At 34.0% G+C, this 18080-nt stretch overlaps 2 protein-coding genes across 2 annotated transcripts; one reads left to right on the top strand and one right to left on the bottom strand.

Annotated features, from left to right (window-relative positions):
- Positions 1 to 697: 697 nt before the first annotated feature.
- Positions 698 to 2689, bottom strand: LOC112521009 (pentatricopeptide repeat-containing protein At2g37310). The gene has a single exon (XM_025129636.1). The coding sequence runs from the start codon at positions 2687 to 2689 to the stop codon at positions 698 to 700; it is 1992 nt and encodes a 663-aa protein (XP_024985404.1).
- Positions 2690 to 3357: 668 nt separating this feature from the next.
- Positions 3358 to 8900, top strand: LOC112520614 (transcription initiation factor TFIID subunit 10). Its single transcript, XM_025129007.1, has 7 exons — positions 3358 to 3489; positions 6174 to 6323; positions 6413 to 6477; positions 6895 to 6957; positions 7558 to 7615; positions 7694 to 7744; positions 8668 to 8900. Exons 2-7 carry the CDS (start codon positions 6231 to 6233, stop codon positions 8746 to 8748), a joined length of 411 nt encoding a protein of 136 aa, XP_024984775.1. The 5' UTR covers positions 3358 to 3489; positions 6174 to 6230; the 3' UTR covers positions 8749 to 8900.
- Positions 8901 to 18080: the final 9180 nt, after the last annotated feature.

Below are 18080 nucleotides of genomic sequence, written 5' to 3'. Positions count from 1 at the left end.
TACATCCTCTTGTCCCTACATCAAGCATTAATAATGGACAAGTGTCGTAAACTAATTACAACCTATGTGGGAATATGTGTGATTGTCAATTGTATACTCGGCAGTTATGCTCGGTAATTGTACAGCTTACAGATCCCAGTTTCGTCTATCGAAAATGCATTGGTAATCGCAAAATAATGTGTGATTGGAAATGGTAAATGGGTAATCTGTGCTTTACTAGTACCATGACACCAGAAGTCTTGAGCTGTACAATCTTCTGCCCAAGCTTTTTTTTTTGCACACATTTTTTTGCAAGCCGTGGGCCTTCACGGAAAAAGCTGCTCTACTCTCTATGGTAGAATACCCAACCTACCCAGTGGGACATACCAGGTTCATTTGATTTTCTTTAGTTTAATCTTCCGCCCACGAATATCTTGGTTTACGAAAAAATCATCTTTGCATCATACTAAGAAAGTAACAAAAAGCTTTTAGAATAGTGAAGTTCTTGAGATATAGAAGTATCATTCACTTTAAATTCGGACTGTCTACATCCAAAATCTACCAAATGAAAAGTGAAATCCTTTTTTTTCTGGGGTGGGGGGGGGGGGGGTTGGAGGTTGCAACGATCAAGACTGTCAACATCTAGCCATAATTGAAGTCATATTAATTTCCTTAAGGTAACTGAAAATAGGGTAGCACAAAGATGAAAACTTTACCTTTACAGTAGGACTGAATGATTTTTTTCTAAGCAATCTTCACTTACAGTATACCTTTCTTCTCTCATCAAGTTGAATAATCCTTCTAATGTCTCATATATTTCCTCAGTTTTTTCATTTGATAAATCCTTGGCAACAAAACTTTGCATTCCTCCTGGCGTTTCTATCCAGCTAGTCCCTGCGATCTTCTTCAGCCCAATACTATCCAACTTAACTCTAACATCTTCAGCCTCTTCCCATCTCCCAGATCGTGAATATAAATTAGCCATTATGATATAGTTTCCCGTATTTTCAGGCTCAATTTCAAACAAGTGATTACAAGCAAATCTACCAACTTCAACATCACCAGAAAGTGAAGCCCCATTAAGCAATGCACCCCAAACTTTAGCACTAGGCTCAAAAGGCATTTTCTTTATAAATTCTATGGCTTCAGATAGCTTCAAGGCCCGACTTAAAACGCTAACCATGCAAGCATAATGCTCCATGGAGGGATGGATACCATACCTTGGTAGCATACTGTCAAATATCCTCCAAGCTTCATCTACTAATCCAGAATGAGCACAACCAGATAATACAGATGTGAAGGTGACAGGATCTGGCTGTGTGCCTTCGTTAGTCATCTCACTAAACAGATCTAGTGCCACTTTAACCTCCCCATGGGAAGAATATGCTGATATTAATGATGTCCATAAAGTCACAGTCCTCTTTTCTGATTGACCAAAAGCTATACGTGCCCCATCAAGAAAACCTAGCTTACCATATGTATCAACAATAGCAGTTGCTATGTAGATATTTCTGTCATAACTGTTTCTGATTGCATAGGCATGTATCTCTTTCCCTCCTTTTAGATTCATTAAATGTGAAAGTGTCGGAAGAATATTTGACAATGTTACGGTATTTGGCCTGAACCCGCACACTTGCATTTCATGAAATAAATCCACTACCATTTCATATTGCTTGTTCTGAAACTCCCCTGATATCACAGCATTCCAAGTACTCAGCCCCGGTCTTTCCATTTCTCTGAAAAGATTCATTGCTTTGTCTACAAAACCATGAAGCATATACCCAGATATTATAGAGCCATAGCTAATCTCGTCCTTCTCACTCATTTCTTCAAAAAGTTGTTCCGCATAGTTCAGGCTGCCACATTTCGCATACATAGTAATAAATGCATTGCAAAGTGGGAGATCCATCTTAATTTCATCATCCATCACAAACCTATGAACTTTCATTCCTAAATCAAGGTCATTCGATTGTGCACATGCTTGCAGGACACTGATCACGGTGACCTCATTTGGTCTTGTGTCTTCCAAACTCAACATTGTTAAATACAATTCCTTGCATTTCTCATAGAATCCTCCTTGAGAATACCCTGCCATCATTGAATTCCATGTCACAAGATCTTTACCAGGTGCCCAATCAAACAAACGTCTTGCTATAACAATATCATCACACCTACAATAGAAAGTTATCAAAGCATTTACAACAAAGATATCCCAGTCCAACCCATTTCGGATGATAAAGCAATGGAATCTTTTACCCCAGCTCGCATGATCCAACAAAGACAAAGCCTTTAACACACATGTAACCGTATAATTGTCTGGTTTTACGGACATTGTGGAGGCAGATAAGAAACAGCAAAAAAGCTTCAGCGTATGAGTGTGCCTGTTGTTCATGGAGTAGCCCATGAGCAATGCGTTCCAAGAAAAAGTGTTCTTATTGGGAATTTCGTCGAACACCTTGTGGGCTTCGAAAAGATTGTTGGATTTAGAGTAACAAGTGATGAGTTTTGAAGCCAAGAAGTTATCGAGGGTGACAGAGGAGAGTATGAGTTTGGCATGAAGGAGCTTGGCTTGACGGATGAGACGGTGGTTGGTGCAATGTTGGATAAGGCGGCCATAAGCGGCGTAGTTGAGTCCATTGGGGATGTGGTGGTGTATGATTTGCTCAGCGGCGGGTGGAATTTGAATTTGAAGAAATTTGGTGAATTTCATTCGCTAAGCTGACTATAAAATTTCTACCACTAATAGTTGGAGGGTGAAGAGGCTTTTAACAACACTTTCGAATGCGAGTCAACTTCGATAAGACTAAACTCGAACTTGATTTTGGGTTAAGTATTTTTGAAATTACCATTTTGGTAACTAAAATGTAAAAGTTTTAAATATTTAAGTATCTGGGTAATCGGTTGAAGTAACCGGTTATCATGCTGATGTGACGAGTGATGTGATATCGAACTCAATATTATTTGGTGACATGAATATCTTAATCTAAAATTAGTTTTTATATATTGTGGTTTATTAGAAAAAAGAGTTAATGCTTCAACCAGTTACTCGTGTATTTAAATGTTTAAACCTTTATATCTTAGATACCAAAATGAAAATTTTAAAAATACGTTATCCAAAATAAGAATCAAGTTAAAGTATTTTACTTTTTTTCATGCATTTGTCCAATAATAAATAATTTATTATACATCCTAATCGGGCTTTGTTATAACCGGTTATGTGACCGGACGACAAACGATCACGGATTTTGGCCATGTTATGATGTTACACCATGGGATGGTTTAAAAGATGTGTGCAAATATTTGATACTTTCAAAGATATGTGGCAATTTTATAAATTTAAAACTTCCGGGTATATAGAAGGAAAAAGAAGGGTATATAGAAGGCAACCTCTGAATCGTTCCATCAGCCCCTGAATCGTTCATGTTCTCGGCCTTCCCCCGTTCCCCATATCGGACGACTATTCCACGATTGTCCTCTGTTGCTCTCTCACCGATCGTCTCTTCATCTCGGGTATTTCGATTTTTCTTCTGTTGATGGTTTTTCTTATATGCTTTTCTTTTGTTGATGGTTTTTGATCTAGGGTTGCTATGAAGTTATGATTCCTTCACATAAAAAAGGGTTAGATTCATGACACTTTTTGATTTTATGGCCATTGGAACTAATTGATTTTTTTTGGTGTGTAAAGTATTTGGAAATAAGCCACGGCTGTGGACTCCTACTTTGATTTGTTAATTACAGTACTGGAAATTTGCTTGTCTTTCATTGTTGCTATCCTTGATGGGTTATATAAATAAATTTTTAGCATTCGTGATTTACATAAATGATTGGGGTTTTCTTTTATGAGCACCAACTGTTTGATAAAATTCAATAATGAACAACAGATGTTCAATTTGAAGTAGAACATGTGATGGAAGCTTAATTAACATTGCAAATTAACCCCATTGCATCTAAACCATCACCTTCATCTCCCTTTCTTCGTGTCTTTGGGTGCTTCTAATTTTAATTGACAACCCAAGGAACCAAGATTCTGATTAGGTTATTAGTTATTAAGTAATTGGACACCTTCCTGAAATAAGACAAAAGATATTTCCTTTTTGTGTTAATGGCCTACAATGATTTCTGATCATGAGTGAAGATCAAGTTGGGGATAAGGAATAAAAAAAGATGAGTTCTGCTTGATGGATAGCAGATTTGTGTATACAACAGATTTATGGGGTCTTATTTGATGTATATCAAGGGGATGTATGGTGATTTTGAATCACAAATAGTACAAACGGAGTTGGGATTTACTATGTGGTGAGGTTGGGGTAGAAACCTCCTCCTTAAGGCTTAAAGGCTTAAATCTTGTAAGAGACTAACAAGATTTCTTTTTTCTCATCTTGTTTTTCGGATAGAAATGCAACCTTTTGAATCAATGTGTGATTTAAGTTGGTGTGCTGCTTGACTTTGTAAGAGACTAACAGAAAGCCTCGTCGTCCTGTAGGTAGGATTGATGATTCAAAGCCCCCTTTTTTGTACATTGAACTTTGTACTGTAGGCATGCAACCATGTGGGGCATAGTTCCAATTCATTGTTGCAGCGCATAGTTTCCAATCCATTGGTATCCATCATGAATCTCATGATGTGCACTATGATGCCTACAGACTCGAACTGTTTGTATGTAGTATCTGATACTTGAAGCTATGATGTGCTAGGAGCAATCTTAGCTTATGATGATATTCGATTTCCTTGGTACATTTTCGAATTTAGACATTTGGATTACAACTATGAGTGAAAAAAATTGTGTCATTTTATGTTGAATCTGATTGTTGCATTTTTGTTTTATCTGAACTTGAAGAAAGTACTGTTATGTTAAATCATACAGAGGGTTATCAAAATTTTATTCGGTGTTAAAATTATACAAAGAGTTAAAATGGTAATTTTCTGGCATCCAGAATGTCCATTCAGAACACTTACTAAACGATCATTTTTCATTCTACATTACATCATACAAAGCCTTTTAATCATTCTGACCACTTAATCATTTTGCACCAAATCATTCACTATTTTCCAAACAGCCCCTTAGAAAAAACTCTCATCGTGTCATCTTACCAGTCGTGCCGATGTAAAACCCTCTTTCTCTCTGATTGATTGGGGGACCAATGATCGTTGTGCCCGTGCTAGCTGCTACTTACTAGTCACATTCTTTCTTCTGCGGAGCTGATCGCCACTTTTCTTTTATTCCGACTGCAAGTAATCCTCCAAGTTAAAATACATATCCCTTCGGAACGTTAGGTCGCTGATCTGTTCAAGTTTGCTTTATATTATTTTCATCCCTTTGATGGTGAAATTTGTAAATAAGTTTATTCGTTGTCTAAATTTCCTAATTTTGTCTATTGTTACTCGTAGGTGTTAATCTGGAAGTTGAATGTTGAAAACCTAAAGTTGAATACAGAACCTAGTAAATAGTAATTTCCAAATGCAAAATTGGTATCCGTTAGTTGCGAAGTTATCAACAACGTTATTTGATCTGCAATTCTTTAGTATTCGCTACTCTAAAAGTTCAATTCAGGTCTTCTATGAACTCTGAAAAAACCTAATTGAGCTCCACATAAGATAACCTAGCACGGTTGAGTAGTCCACATGATATATTGATATATTTGGTCATATTTCGGGGGAAGGTCATAATTTGCAGGCTCATATAATTTGAAGTTGAAAAATTATCTACTGACATTCAAAGAGGAACTGATGGAGTATGTTGAATTGGTGTACTCCCTCATTTCAGATTAAAAAGAGCTTTTTGCTGGAACTGTAAGAGTTGAAATCTTCAGAGAATCATCTTAAAGGATATAGTGGTGTGTCTCATGCCAAATGTAATAAACACTCTGTGGATATCATTCATTTGAAAAAGAAGTCGGTGTTAAGAGAAGGAACTTCCAAGGAAACATAGAATCACTGTAGTTAAATATCTTCAATCTTAAAGCTAGGAAAGCAGTTTGTTTGACTTTCAAAAGTGAAAATTTTAGAGAGAGAAGTAAATGTTTGTCCTTACATATTACACAATCTTGTTTGACATGATGCAATTCTAAATAAGCCGTTAGTTAAACGAATCTGTTAGAAATAGGCCTGTCAATATGAGTTACCTTCTTTAATAGGTGTATCCCTGAGTTTTGGCTAGGGAGGTCATATTCTCCACGTCCTATCTTTCTTTTCAGGCTTCTTCAAGATCGAAAGCATAGCTCTGGGAGAATAGAAAAGAAAGATAAGGGAATATGAATCACAACCAGCAATTGAATGAAGTTAAACATGAGGATGAAAGTGCACTCACAGATTTTCTTGCCTCTTTAATAGACTACACTCCAACTGTAAGATTTCTGAAAATATGATTTCTGGTTTGTCTTCTACATTTATCATCAATCTCTTATTGAAATAGTCTTGTGTTCTTTTTGTACAGATTCCTGATGAACTGGTCGAACATTACTTGGCCAAAAGCGGGTTTCAATGTCCAGATGTTCGACTGTAGGTATTTGGTGTCCTCTCTTATGTTCCGTGTGGATGCATGTTATTTGTTGATTTTCAGGTCTTTGCATGTGTTTTCTTGTGAGATAGGAACAAAGCTTGCACAACACTAGGATGAAGGAAATGATAATTCCATTCATCTGATCATTCTTTACGTTTTATGCTGAGAAATGACCAAAGTTTTTATTTTCTTTCACAAACTCCGCTTCTATTTTCCAGTCTATGTTTATAGATATATGTGGCTCTTACCGAGTTTGATGGATATCTTTCCCTTGTTCGTTTTTCCGTGCACCCACAAAGCTATTGCATCCGGCATTTGTTCCATGTTGTTCTATATCCACTTGTGGCCCTTGGTCATGTTGGTGATTATTGTGATTTGTTGGTCTGACAATATAAAGTTGTACCTCGTGTTTGCAGAATCAGGCTAGTTGCAGTTGCCACTCAAAAGTTCGTTTCAGAGGTCGCTACTGAAGCTCTTCAGTAAGTTTTCTGAAATATGTTTCTGTTATCCCAATACCTTCTGATAGAAACCTTATAAGGGCGTTTTTTGTAATATTAACTAGAATTTTGCCTGCAAGCAGTAAAACCAATTCATACCAAAGACACCAACCCATATATAGTTGTTCTGTATAAAACAGATTACTTGAAGATAAATGTCAATTTTAATAAACATGGCTGGTATGCATATGGTTAGTTATACAACTTGGTGTATGTGAAAAAGGTAATTGTAATATAACATATGATATTTTCTATTGATTTTAATGTTACAATTTACAAAAACAACCTCTCTACTCCCTTGGGACAGAGGTAAGGGGTTTGTGTACATCCTATCCCTCATACACTACTATCAAGTGAGATATACCGGGTATGTTTGGTTTTTATTTATTTTAATGTTGTAACCAGCACAAGAGGAGTGCTAAATGACTCTGTATATGATTACCAACATCCATAATATGATAGCCAATGATCTAAATAACATGCCTAATTGGGAAATGGAAAGCTTACCTTTGAAATCTAAATCTGCTCCACCAGTTTCACTTCCGCCTATGCAAATATTTTGTATTTTTGTTCTTATCGTAGGCAATGCAAGGCAAGACAGGCAACCGTTGTCAGGGACAAGAAAGATAAGCAGCAAAGGGTACTCTACTTTTGCACATTTTCATATGCTTCATCTTCTTTTTGGATTATCAATTTATCATGACTTTTCATGTGACAGGATAAGCGTCTAATCATGAACATGGATGACCTCTCCAAGGCTCTTCAAGAGGTAATCCTTAATGTTTGCCATCTATCAATTTTGCATGCATGTGGTGGTCCAAGTTTTTATCGGAGTTTGTTAAGCAGGATGCTGTTCTTCTTTTGCTGACATGCTAAATATGTTATTTCATATTCTTTCCCTTCATTCCCTCCTTCATTCTTATGGTAATAAAACTAATCACCCTAAGTTCTTTGTATTTCTAGTGTAAGAGCTAGTCAAATTAGGATGCCTTCAATACTCAAGATGTTACCCTTAGTTGGATTCTTGAATTCATTTATATCGTATATAAGATGCTTTTTAGAGCCATTCAGCACCTTCAATTCTGCATAAGATCAGTAGTGCTTATATTGTGTTACCTACAGTTTTTCATGCTTGACTCTAGTTTCCAGTCATAATTTATTATTGCTGTGGAGTATTTTTGCAACTCTGTTACTTAGGAGGAGAAGACTTGTAACCACTTGCTTTGTTCTATGTCTTGAGATTTGAGTTGCATCTTATCTTTGCTAATAGAGCATTTGCCTTGAAATATTATTTATATAGTTATTTGAATTAGATGACACTATGAAGTCTAAATTACAAAGACCCTTAGCACGGAAATTACTGAACTTGAAAAGAGTAGAAATCTTTTAAGAACCATTATAAACCTAAGTGGCGTTTACAGAACGCTTACCGGCAACAGTCACCACCCTCACTTACCTTGTTGGTAAAGCGTTTTATACGTGGTAAGCATCTGGTACATGGCCCCTAAATCCTAAAGTTGAATCTTTGCCTTTCATTTGATCACCCATCTCAAGCAGGCTGTCCTGTGCTTTTCTTCCAAGTTTTTTAGGCATGGAAAATCTGTTTATATGTCCAGATACATGGTATTGACCCTTCAAGAATTAATTCTGCCAATCACAAGAGAATTGTTTATTGCAATTTCTGTTTTGCAGTATGGTGTAAATGCTAAGCATCAAGAGTATTTTGCGGACAGCCCTTCTGCTGGAATGGAATCTGCTCCAAGAGATGAATAATATCATTTTCATAGGTGTGTTTCAGCATATTTTAAGCATTCTACCAAATGTTTAAAACACTACGATCCTGATTGTTAATTTATGCTCTACAACATGAATTTACATTCTTGACATTTAAAAACCTCCAACAAATTAAACGGGTGTTCGGTTCACATAATGGAATTTTTTGTAATTGGAATCCATCAAAGGGATTTGACTTTGAAGGAATTCGAATGAAATTTTGATGGAATTATGAATTATTAAAAATATGTTTTTTAAATTATACTCTTAAATGTAAATTTTAAAAATGTCTTCTAAAACCGAAAAGATTTTCTTTTAGAATGGATTTCTTCTTTAAACTATATACCCTTGAACATAATTTTTGAAGACAAATTTTATTCATAACCCTTCCTATAAAAACTTATATCTTTTCTCGGCAAATTTATTCGTACTCCTGTAAAATCCTATTTTTTTTCGTAAAATGAAAAATGAACAAATAAATATTAAATAACAAATTAGATAAAAAACTATAAAATGAAAATATGAAAATAAATTGTAGTATTTATGATGCATAATAATATATTTAAATCAAAAAATATTCAACATTGAATTTATTTTGAAGGTATTGACAAGATGATTACAATTGTGTAATTTATCTAAAAAATGTATTTTTAATGTGTTTTAGTTAATATATGATTATATATTGTTAATATGATAAGAGTGTAAAATATAAAATAAAAAAGTACGACATATAAAATAAATTAAATGATTACATCGTATAAAATATAATATACAATTATAAGAGTATAAAATATAATTTAAAAATAAAAAAACAACGAGCTTTGACCGTTAATTTGGTTTGTGTGGAAAACTACGTATTAGGAGGGGTATTGAATCATATAAGGGTATGTTTAGCAATCTTTTTTTTAAAGTATATTATTTAAAATGATAATTGCATTACAATAACTGATTTGGTCCCAAAGATAAGGAATAATCAGTTACTGCAAAAGAGTTGATGGCTACTTGATGAAACGATAAACACTTACATCACGTTTTAAATGATGAAAACTCGATAACAACTTGATGGCTACTTAATATAAACCTGATTTGATATTCAATCAGGTTACTAATGGAAGGTTATTGACCTCACAAAAGTTACACGATGATAACAGGATAACTCAGATCATCGTATAACAATCGTAAAACCATTACTCTTCAGCCATAACTTTGATTGAGATAAAAAAAATCAAGTTTTTTACATGTCGGAAAAATGGGTTTTCATCATTTAAGCATTGCGTAACAATAATTAAATCAATATTTTTTACTCGTAATTTGGATCGATATTTTTTTAAGTTGGTTATTTTTTAGGATATATCTGTTGGAAAAACCGGTTTTCTATTGTAAAAGTTGGGTTTCATCGTTTAAACACTGTCAAATTATTGTGAAACTATCACTTTTTGATCGTCATTTGACTTCAGAATACTTGTTTTTCGAATTTCTCGTTTCTTCAAGAACCTAAAATTAGGTTTTAATTAGTTTGTGAGTTTGGGTTATAGTTTATGTAGTACCTAAAATTGTATTTAAACAAATAAATTTAGGTGTTAACTTTTAACATTTCAAAAATCGATAAAAAAAAGGGATTCAAATTGAAAGAAAAATTCAAGTTTGAGAAAGAAAATGTCATTTCCTAAAATTTGATGAAGAAAAATGTCATTTTGTAAACATTGAGGGCCAAACGACAAATTCTTGAATCTCAAAACATAAAGACATTTGACCAAAAAGCCTTTGACCTAGCGGTATGTGAGTCTTTAGCCTCCTAGGATATTAATAGTTCAAATCTCACTAAAAATGAGGAGAATGTAAGAGTTTATTTGTTCTGTTTACCGTATATAATATTATACGCTTCAAAAAAGAAAGAATTCACGTCACTTGTTTTGACAAAAAGACAAGAATGTTTCAAGACGTAGGTGTTGAGGACGACTTCACAATGATGATAGTATATAGATATTTATAATATGTCAACATCTTGTCTTATAAATATCAAGCAAATAGAATATAATCATCACATATCTAAGATTTTTTAGGATTCCTTTTGTTTACTCGATTTAGGGGTCGTTTACCTACATACTTACCCGGTAAACGCTTATCGGTAGGAGTCAACATTATAATCTATTTTTCTAGATAAGATTATAGTATATTAAAACGGTATCGTATGCAACAATTTATCCAGTAAACATTTACCGAGTAAGAGTCTTCACCATCACTTATCGGGTAAGACTCTCTATCCCTATCATATCTTATCAGGTAAGATTTTCAGCCCTTGCCATGTGCATCAGATGAGGAAAGTTATCCGATCCACACTTACCGGGTAAGTATTTAGTAAACAACCTCTTAGAGTGAGACTTATAATTAGATTTTATCTCAATCTTGCATTTGGTTTAATAGAAAGTTTATAATTGAAATTTCGGGATTTGGATAGATTTTCCATTTTCACACTGGTTTTAAAAATCCACGAGATAGTTGGTATTTCATGGGATTTTATAGAATTTGGTTATAATAATATTTTAAAATATGTCCAAAACATTCGTTTTATAATAATCAATTTATAAAAGGTAATTTAATTATATTTATATTTTGTTTTATATAAATTGTTTTAAAGAATGAAATCCAATTTCACCCCAAATCTTACAAACCAAACACATACAAAATTAGAATAATTACAAAATTTTCCATGAAACCTGGGTTACGAATAAGTAGTGCAAATGCAATATGTCCGTCTAACTAAAATCAGAAGGGGGAGGGGGTGGTGTAAAGCTGATTGGAGCACCGGTGAGTCTATTGCTCCATCGTTAGTCTCTCTCTCTCACACACACACACACACACACACACACACATATATATATATATATATATATATAGGGACCTAATCAAATGAGAACTAATTTGTTTGTGGTAACTGTGAGAACCAATATTAACCACAAATCAATAGATAAATTAGGAAATTTATAATTTTGGCAATTTTGAATTAAAATATTAATGCAAGGATATTTTTGGTATTTTAAAACTTTCCTCCTTCCTCTCTTCTCTCTTCGGCCACCGTCCTCCGGCCACCATCCTCCGGCCACCGTCCACTGGCCACCGTCCTCCGGTGATACTACAATGGTATCACAATGCATCATATATGTGCTTGGGTATCACATTGATGTCGTTTGTGTGGTCGATCGAAGATGTAACATAGTGGTATCACTATGCATCTTATATATGATTAGGTATCACAATGTATCTTTTGTTTAACAGAGTCAACATTTTTAGGTATCACAGTGGTATCACCGGAGGACGGTGGCCGGAGGCCGGAGAACGGTGGCCGGAGGCCGGAAGAGAGGAGAGAGGAGAGTTTTAAAATACCAAAAATATCTTTGCATTAAGATTTTAATTTAAAATTACCAAATTTATAAATTTCCTAATTTATCTATTGATTTGTGGTTAATATTGGTTCTCACAGTTACCACAAACAACTCAGTTCTCCCTTGAATAGGCCCCTATATATATATATATATATATATATATATATTGCATATAACTATACGCAAACCTGACCATCCCCAAACCCGTAACCCGACCAAAACTAACCCGAGCAAAACTAACCAAAGCAATCTGAAACCCAAAATTAGGATTAGTTTCCATATTCGAAATCTGATAAGATTTTTGATTTGCTCACTCCAACCAGCCCAACCTGCCTGATGCGCACCGTGATACAACAGACTCGAGCTATTTAGTTAAATTTACAGCTCAAAGTGTGTGTGTATATAGGGCTTAATCAAACGAGAACTGTTTTGTTTGTGGTAACCGTGAGATCTAATTTCAGCCACAAATCAAAGGTTAAATTAAGAAACTAATAATTTTGATAATTTTAACTTAAAATATTAATTAAGGACATTTTAGGGATTTTATAAATATCCTCTCTCATCTATCTCTCTTTCCTTTCTCCGACGAATTTTATTCGGCGAACCTTATTCCGATGAACCTTATGTGAACACAAGACACACACTGTGATACCTACAAACAATATTCACTGTGATACCCAGATATACATACAAGATGCACAATGTGATATCTTTTGTAAATCAATGAAAATAACGAAAATGCACACTATGATACATTTCATCAAACAAAGAAAATACATTGTGATACACGGGAAATATTGTGAACATTATCACTATGATACACTTTTATTCACAAACATCTTTAAAATACGATGTATATTAGGTCATTGATATACTAGGTAACTAATTTTAATTAAATATTTTCTTCTAAAAAATTTAATTAAATAATTTGATTAGTTGTCAAAAATAGAATTACTATATTACCCTTTTAGCTTATTTAAGAAATATCCTTAAATATCTCAAACGAATGGTTCACATTGAATCTCGCGGTTACCTCAAATTACTCAGTTCTCCCTTGGATGGGCCCCTATATAGGATATATATATATATATATATATATGTATGTATAGGGGAGATTTACTTTGCAAACCACATTATTTGTACAAACCGTACAAACCTCATTCAATCAATCATAATTTTTTATTTTGTTCATTTTTTTTGTAATTATGAGCAGTTGATTAATCATTTTTAGTGTGAAGGGTGTTAATCATGGATATTATCATCTTCATTATTTTAATTTTAAAGAAATACATGAAACAGTTTCATTAAAATTTCATTAAGAATTAAATGAAACAATTTCATAACCATATATGAAACAACTTTATCAGAAAAAGTAAACAATTTCACAAAATTAAACAATTTCATGAAAAAATTTCATAAGATTAAACAATGAAATCTACGGATGAGGGTGATTTGCACGGTTTGTACAAATTAGGTGGTTTGCATTTGATCGCTCCTCTTTCTCTCTCTCTCTCTCTCTCTCTCTCTATATATATATATATATATCTATCTATCTATACTATCTTATAAAACATTTGGCTAAAACTCTTAAAAACTCTTAAAACTCTTAAAACTCTTAAAAACTTTTAAAACTCTTAAAACTCTTAAAAACTTTTAAAACTCTTAAAACTCTTAAATACTCTTAAACCCGTTTATCCCTAAACGATTTCATCCCTATCCGATTCATCCCATATCTGAATTCGTGTAACTAACTGCAGATAAACACAATCAAATACAAGATAAACATCTCATCTTAAATATAAAAAATCTAAAATAAAATTAGGATAATCATTGAGTTTGAACGCTCCTCTCTCTCTATATATATGGTATATTTTCTTTTACAACCTTGTGTATTTGTACAACCCTTGCAASCCAATTAATTGAGATATTTATAGAAATGATGAGAGTTCATTTATTATGATTTGAATATTTATGGAATATGAATAGAGTTCATTAATTATGATTAATACTTTATATTAGGAAACAATCAAAACTTCTATGAAATCACATATTAATCAAATGAAATGGACAGTTGAGATTGAGTTGTATTGATTGCACAAATGTCAAGGGTTGTATAATAACCAACCCCTCTCTCTCTTCTCTCTCTTTATATATATATATATATATATATATATATATATATATGAAACATACATATACACATATATGTATAAAGTTTATTTATGTTAGTGGACTTACTGGTATATAGTGGGCCTTACTAATTTTAAGAAACCACATGCAGCATAATACAGTTCATAAAGAAGATATAAAAGGTGATTATGTAACTCTGGAACGTTGAAGATCTTCTATTTCAAGACCATCATGTGAAGTAGCTAAGTCTTACAAGGACATAATTAAATGTTAAAATGAAACAACGACAGAACCGAATGTTAAAACAGATGTAATCAAATTGAAGTTGGTATAGCTGTTTGTAAGTTGTATGTTCATTTATATCTCTTAGAGTTCTATATGAATTTTCATGATTCTGTTGACCAATGAAGTAAATTATACCCGTAAATGAGGCATCTAGGAAATTGGCATGATCATCACAGTGCGTGCATATATAGTTTCATTTAATATGCATTATATATATGTGTGTATTCGTATAAGGAAATTCGAATAAAATAAAGAGTAGTTTTCAGTGAATTATTTTTAAGAAATAAAATAAAATTACTGATCGATCATAATTTTATCCACCAGTAACTTTATTTTATTTTTTAAAAATAATTCACTGAAAAATAATTAAATTACTGGCAGATTTCAAGCATATTATCTGCTGGTAATATAATTAAAATTTTAAAAATAAAATACAATTTTAAAAAAATATTAGTTAACTTACCGAAGGATAATTCGTCGGAAATCTACTGATAATTTAATCTTGATTATTAGTTATATTAATTAAGTCAAGGAAAAAAAATAGTGGCGGATTTCCATCAGTCGGAATCCGTTGAAAATTGTGTTTACCAATAGAAAAACCATCAAAAATCCTTTTCTCTGATGGATTTTTTCAACGAAAGAAGCAAAAGCTCCTGTCATTATGAATCCTGTGATGTAATCGGTGATGAGTATGTAACACAACTTGAGTAGTAGAGTCTTGTGCTATAAATGCATAAACGGGTAAAGAGTACATGTGTTGAACTATCAAAGAAGTAATGTATCGTGTTTTGTAGTGGAAACAAGTAGGCAAATTGTGGCCACTCTCTACTTGAGATGATAGGAACCACTTAAAAGGCATGAAAAATTCTACCAACTTCTACCTATTATCTACAATGAACCTAACCACATTCTCAAATACATATATGGAGAGAGAAATTCAGAAAATCATGTGAAAAGTTGATCAATTTGTAAGAAGACGAGAAGTTTTAAAAAGCATACATGATTACATGTAATACGAATAATCGTATATTATTAAACACGTCCATAATGGACACAAGCGACTTTGTGAATGTGACCAAAGGTCGCAAGGAAGATCAACAGTTATATGCATGTCAACACAACATGTATTTAATCATATATGATTAAGTGTCCGTATCATATGTAACCTTCAATTGATGGTCGAAGAAAGAACACGGATCTTCATCTACATTCATCAACTTTCATATTCACATTTAGTCATGTTCACAAATTTTTATATACTTTCAATCACTATCAGATGCATTCATTTATTAAAATCTTAGTCATCATGAAATGAAGGTGGTTGAAGATATATGTTCTCACCAAAAAGTTTTTTCATGGGAACCTAACCTTAGATAGATAGATAGAGGGAGAGAGGTTCATTTAGAAACCTTAAATATTTTAAGAACCAAGGAATCACTCTTTTTGAGAGCATTCATGATGAATAATGTGATATTATATTCATGATGAAGGTCGTGAAAGATATTCATCACTACAACAAAATCGGGTTTATAGAAAGCCGGAAAAATTTAAGCGTCCTAATAGACCGTTTTATAGGACTTAATTTATAAGAAAAAAATAAAGCGTCATATCTAAAGTAGTAATAAGTTTATAAGACGTTTTTGGGCGTATTAACAAGTTTTTTAGAACACTTTTAATACAAAACGTCCTAATAACAATTTTATAGGACTCTATTTGAAAAAGTGTCATATAAAAACAAGTGTCCTATAAAAATATGAGTTTATACAACACTTTATAAAAAATGTCCTATAGAATTATTAATGTGACATTTTGTATTAAAAATGTTCCAAATTTTTTTATGACGCCCGGAAGCGTCTTATTAACTTATTACAACGCCTTTAGACAGATAACTTTATATCTTGATTCTAAAAATTAAGTCCTATAAAATGGTCTATTAGGACGCTTAGAAATTGGTGACGTCCTATAAATTTAATTTTGTTGAAATGCATGATGAATAATATTCATCATGAATGCCCACAAAGTAGGTGGTTCCTACATTCCTAAAAGGGGTTTTCTAACCCCACCCCCTCCTACACTAGGGATGGTAATGGGGCGGGGATGGGGCGGGGACCCCAATACTCATCCCCGTCCCCGATCCCCGTATGTGTCCCCGTCCCCGTCCCCGTCCCCACCGGGGATTATGATCACATCTCCATCTCCGTCCCCAACGGGGAACGGGGATCCCCAACGGGGAAACGGAGATTTTTTTTAAAAACCAAAAATAATAAAACATCACTATTTATTGAAATACACCATAGTGCTCGACAATAGAAAGCGGATAATCATGTATAATAATCATCTTAGCTAAGTCTTCCCTATGATAATCATGTATAGAAACCGGTTGTTACTTGTTCCTTGTTTCCTTCCATCTCATTCTTATCACCATGTATATTCTCGTTATCCGAAGTTTCCATCTAAAATTAAAAAGTTTGTATATGATAATGACATAATATGAATGAAAAAACCATTAATGAGAATCTATAATAAACTTACAAAATACAAACTTAAAAGCATAAAAAATTAATGAAAGATACTCAGTATGTATGTATACCTAATTTGTTTAAATAAATTGACCAACCACAATAATATATCAATTTGGTCCACATTAGTTCACAAATCAAGAAGGCAAGTAGGTAAATAGGTAAGGTAAACCAATAATATAACAAGATTACAAGAAGTGAAGACGAAGAATACAGGACGTAACACACCAGGGAGAGGCCGAGAGGGAGAGCCGAAGAGGGAGTAGGGTTGTCGCCGAGGGTTGTCGCCGTCGGCCTGTCACCGTCGTCGTGGGCCTGTGGCCGTGAGCTTGTCGCCGTCGCCGTGGGCCTGTCGCCGTGAGCCTGTCGCCTGTCGTCGTCGCCGTGGGCCTGTCACCATCGCCGTCGCCTGTCGGGAGAGAGCAGTGCAGCACCGTGCGTGGAGCGGTGGAGGTCCTGGAGGAAAGAGCAGCAACGTCGTGCGTGGTTTGGAGGTCCTGGAGGAGAAATGGAGAATCGGGAGATATCAAAGCCGATTAGGATTTAGGAGAAAATTGTGTGGAGTGTGGACTAGGCTGGAGGAAGGGATGCATTCATTAACATTTTACAGCCCAAAGCCCAAATTTTTATAAAACATATATATATAAAACGAGTACGGGGCGGGGCRGGGAGTGCTATACCCGTCCCCGGCCCCATCCCCGGATTGCTTCAAGCGGGGATCCCCGTCCCCGGGACCCGATTTTTCGGGGAATCCCCGTCCCCGATCGGGGCGGGTGGACCGGGTTATCCGACGGGTCGGGGTCCATTACCATCCCTATCTTACACTCTTCCCCCTACATTTTCTATACCCCCTCCTATATATTATTTTTCAGTTTTAACCTTTTGATATTTTCAGTTTTGACCCTTCAACTTTTATAATATTTTGTTATTATATTTTTTATGTTTTTAATTTTTAATATAGATTATAATAATATAAATTAATTAACTTTATATTATTATTAATTAATAAAGTATT

The sequence above is a fragment of the Cynara cardunculus genome, assembly GCF_001531365.2.
Source record: "Cynara cardunculus var. scolymus isolate 2C chromosome LG 11, CcrdV1, whole genome shotgun sequence".
In the NCBI taxonomy this organism is placed as follows: Eukaryota; Viridiplantae; Streptophyta; class Magnoliopsida; order Asterales; family Asteraceae; genus Cynara; species Cynara cardunculus.
This window is presented reverse-complemented; position numbering and strand designations above follow the sequence as displayed.

Excerpts from the sequence above, each read along its gene's own strand:
- LOC112520614 (XM_025129007.1), top strand. The coding sequence starts at position 6,231 with ATGAATCACAACCAGCAATTGAATGAAGTTAAACATGAGGATGAAAGT. Across the intron at positions 6,324-6,412 it reads TAATAGACTACACTCCAACT|ATTCCTGATGAACTGGTCGA; the intron begins GTAAGATTTCTG and ends CTTTTTGTACAG. Across the intron at positions 7,745-8,667 it reads TCTCCAAGGCTCTTCAAGAG|TATGGTGTAAATGCTAAGCA; the intron begins GTAATCCTTAAT and ends TCTGTTTTGCAG.
- LOC112521009 (XM_025129636.1), bottom strand. The coding sequence starts at position 2,689 with ATGAAATTCACCAAATTTCTTCAAATTCAAATTCCACCCGCCGCTGAG.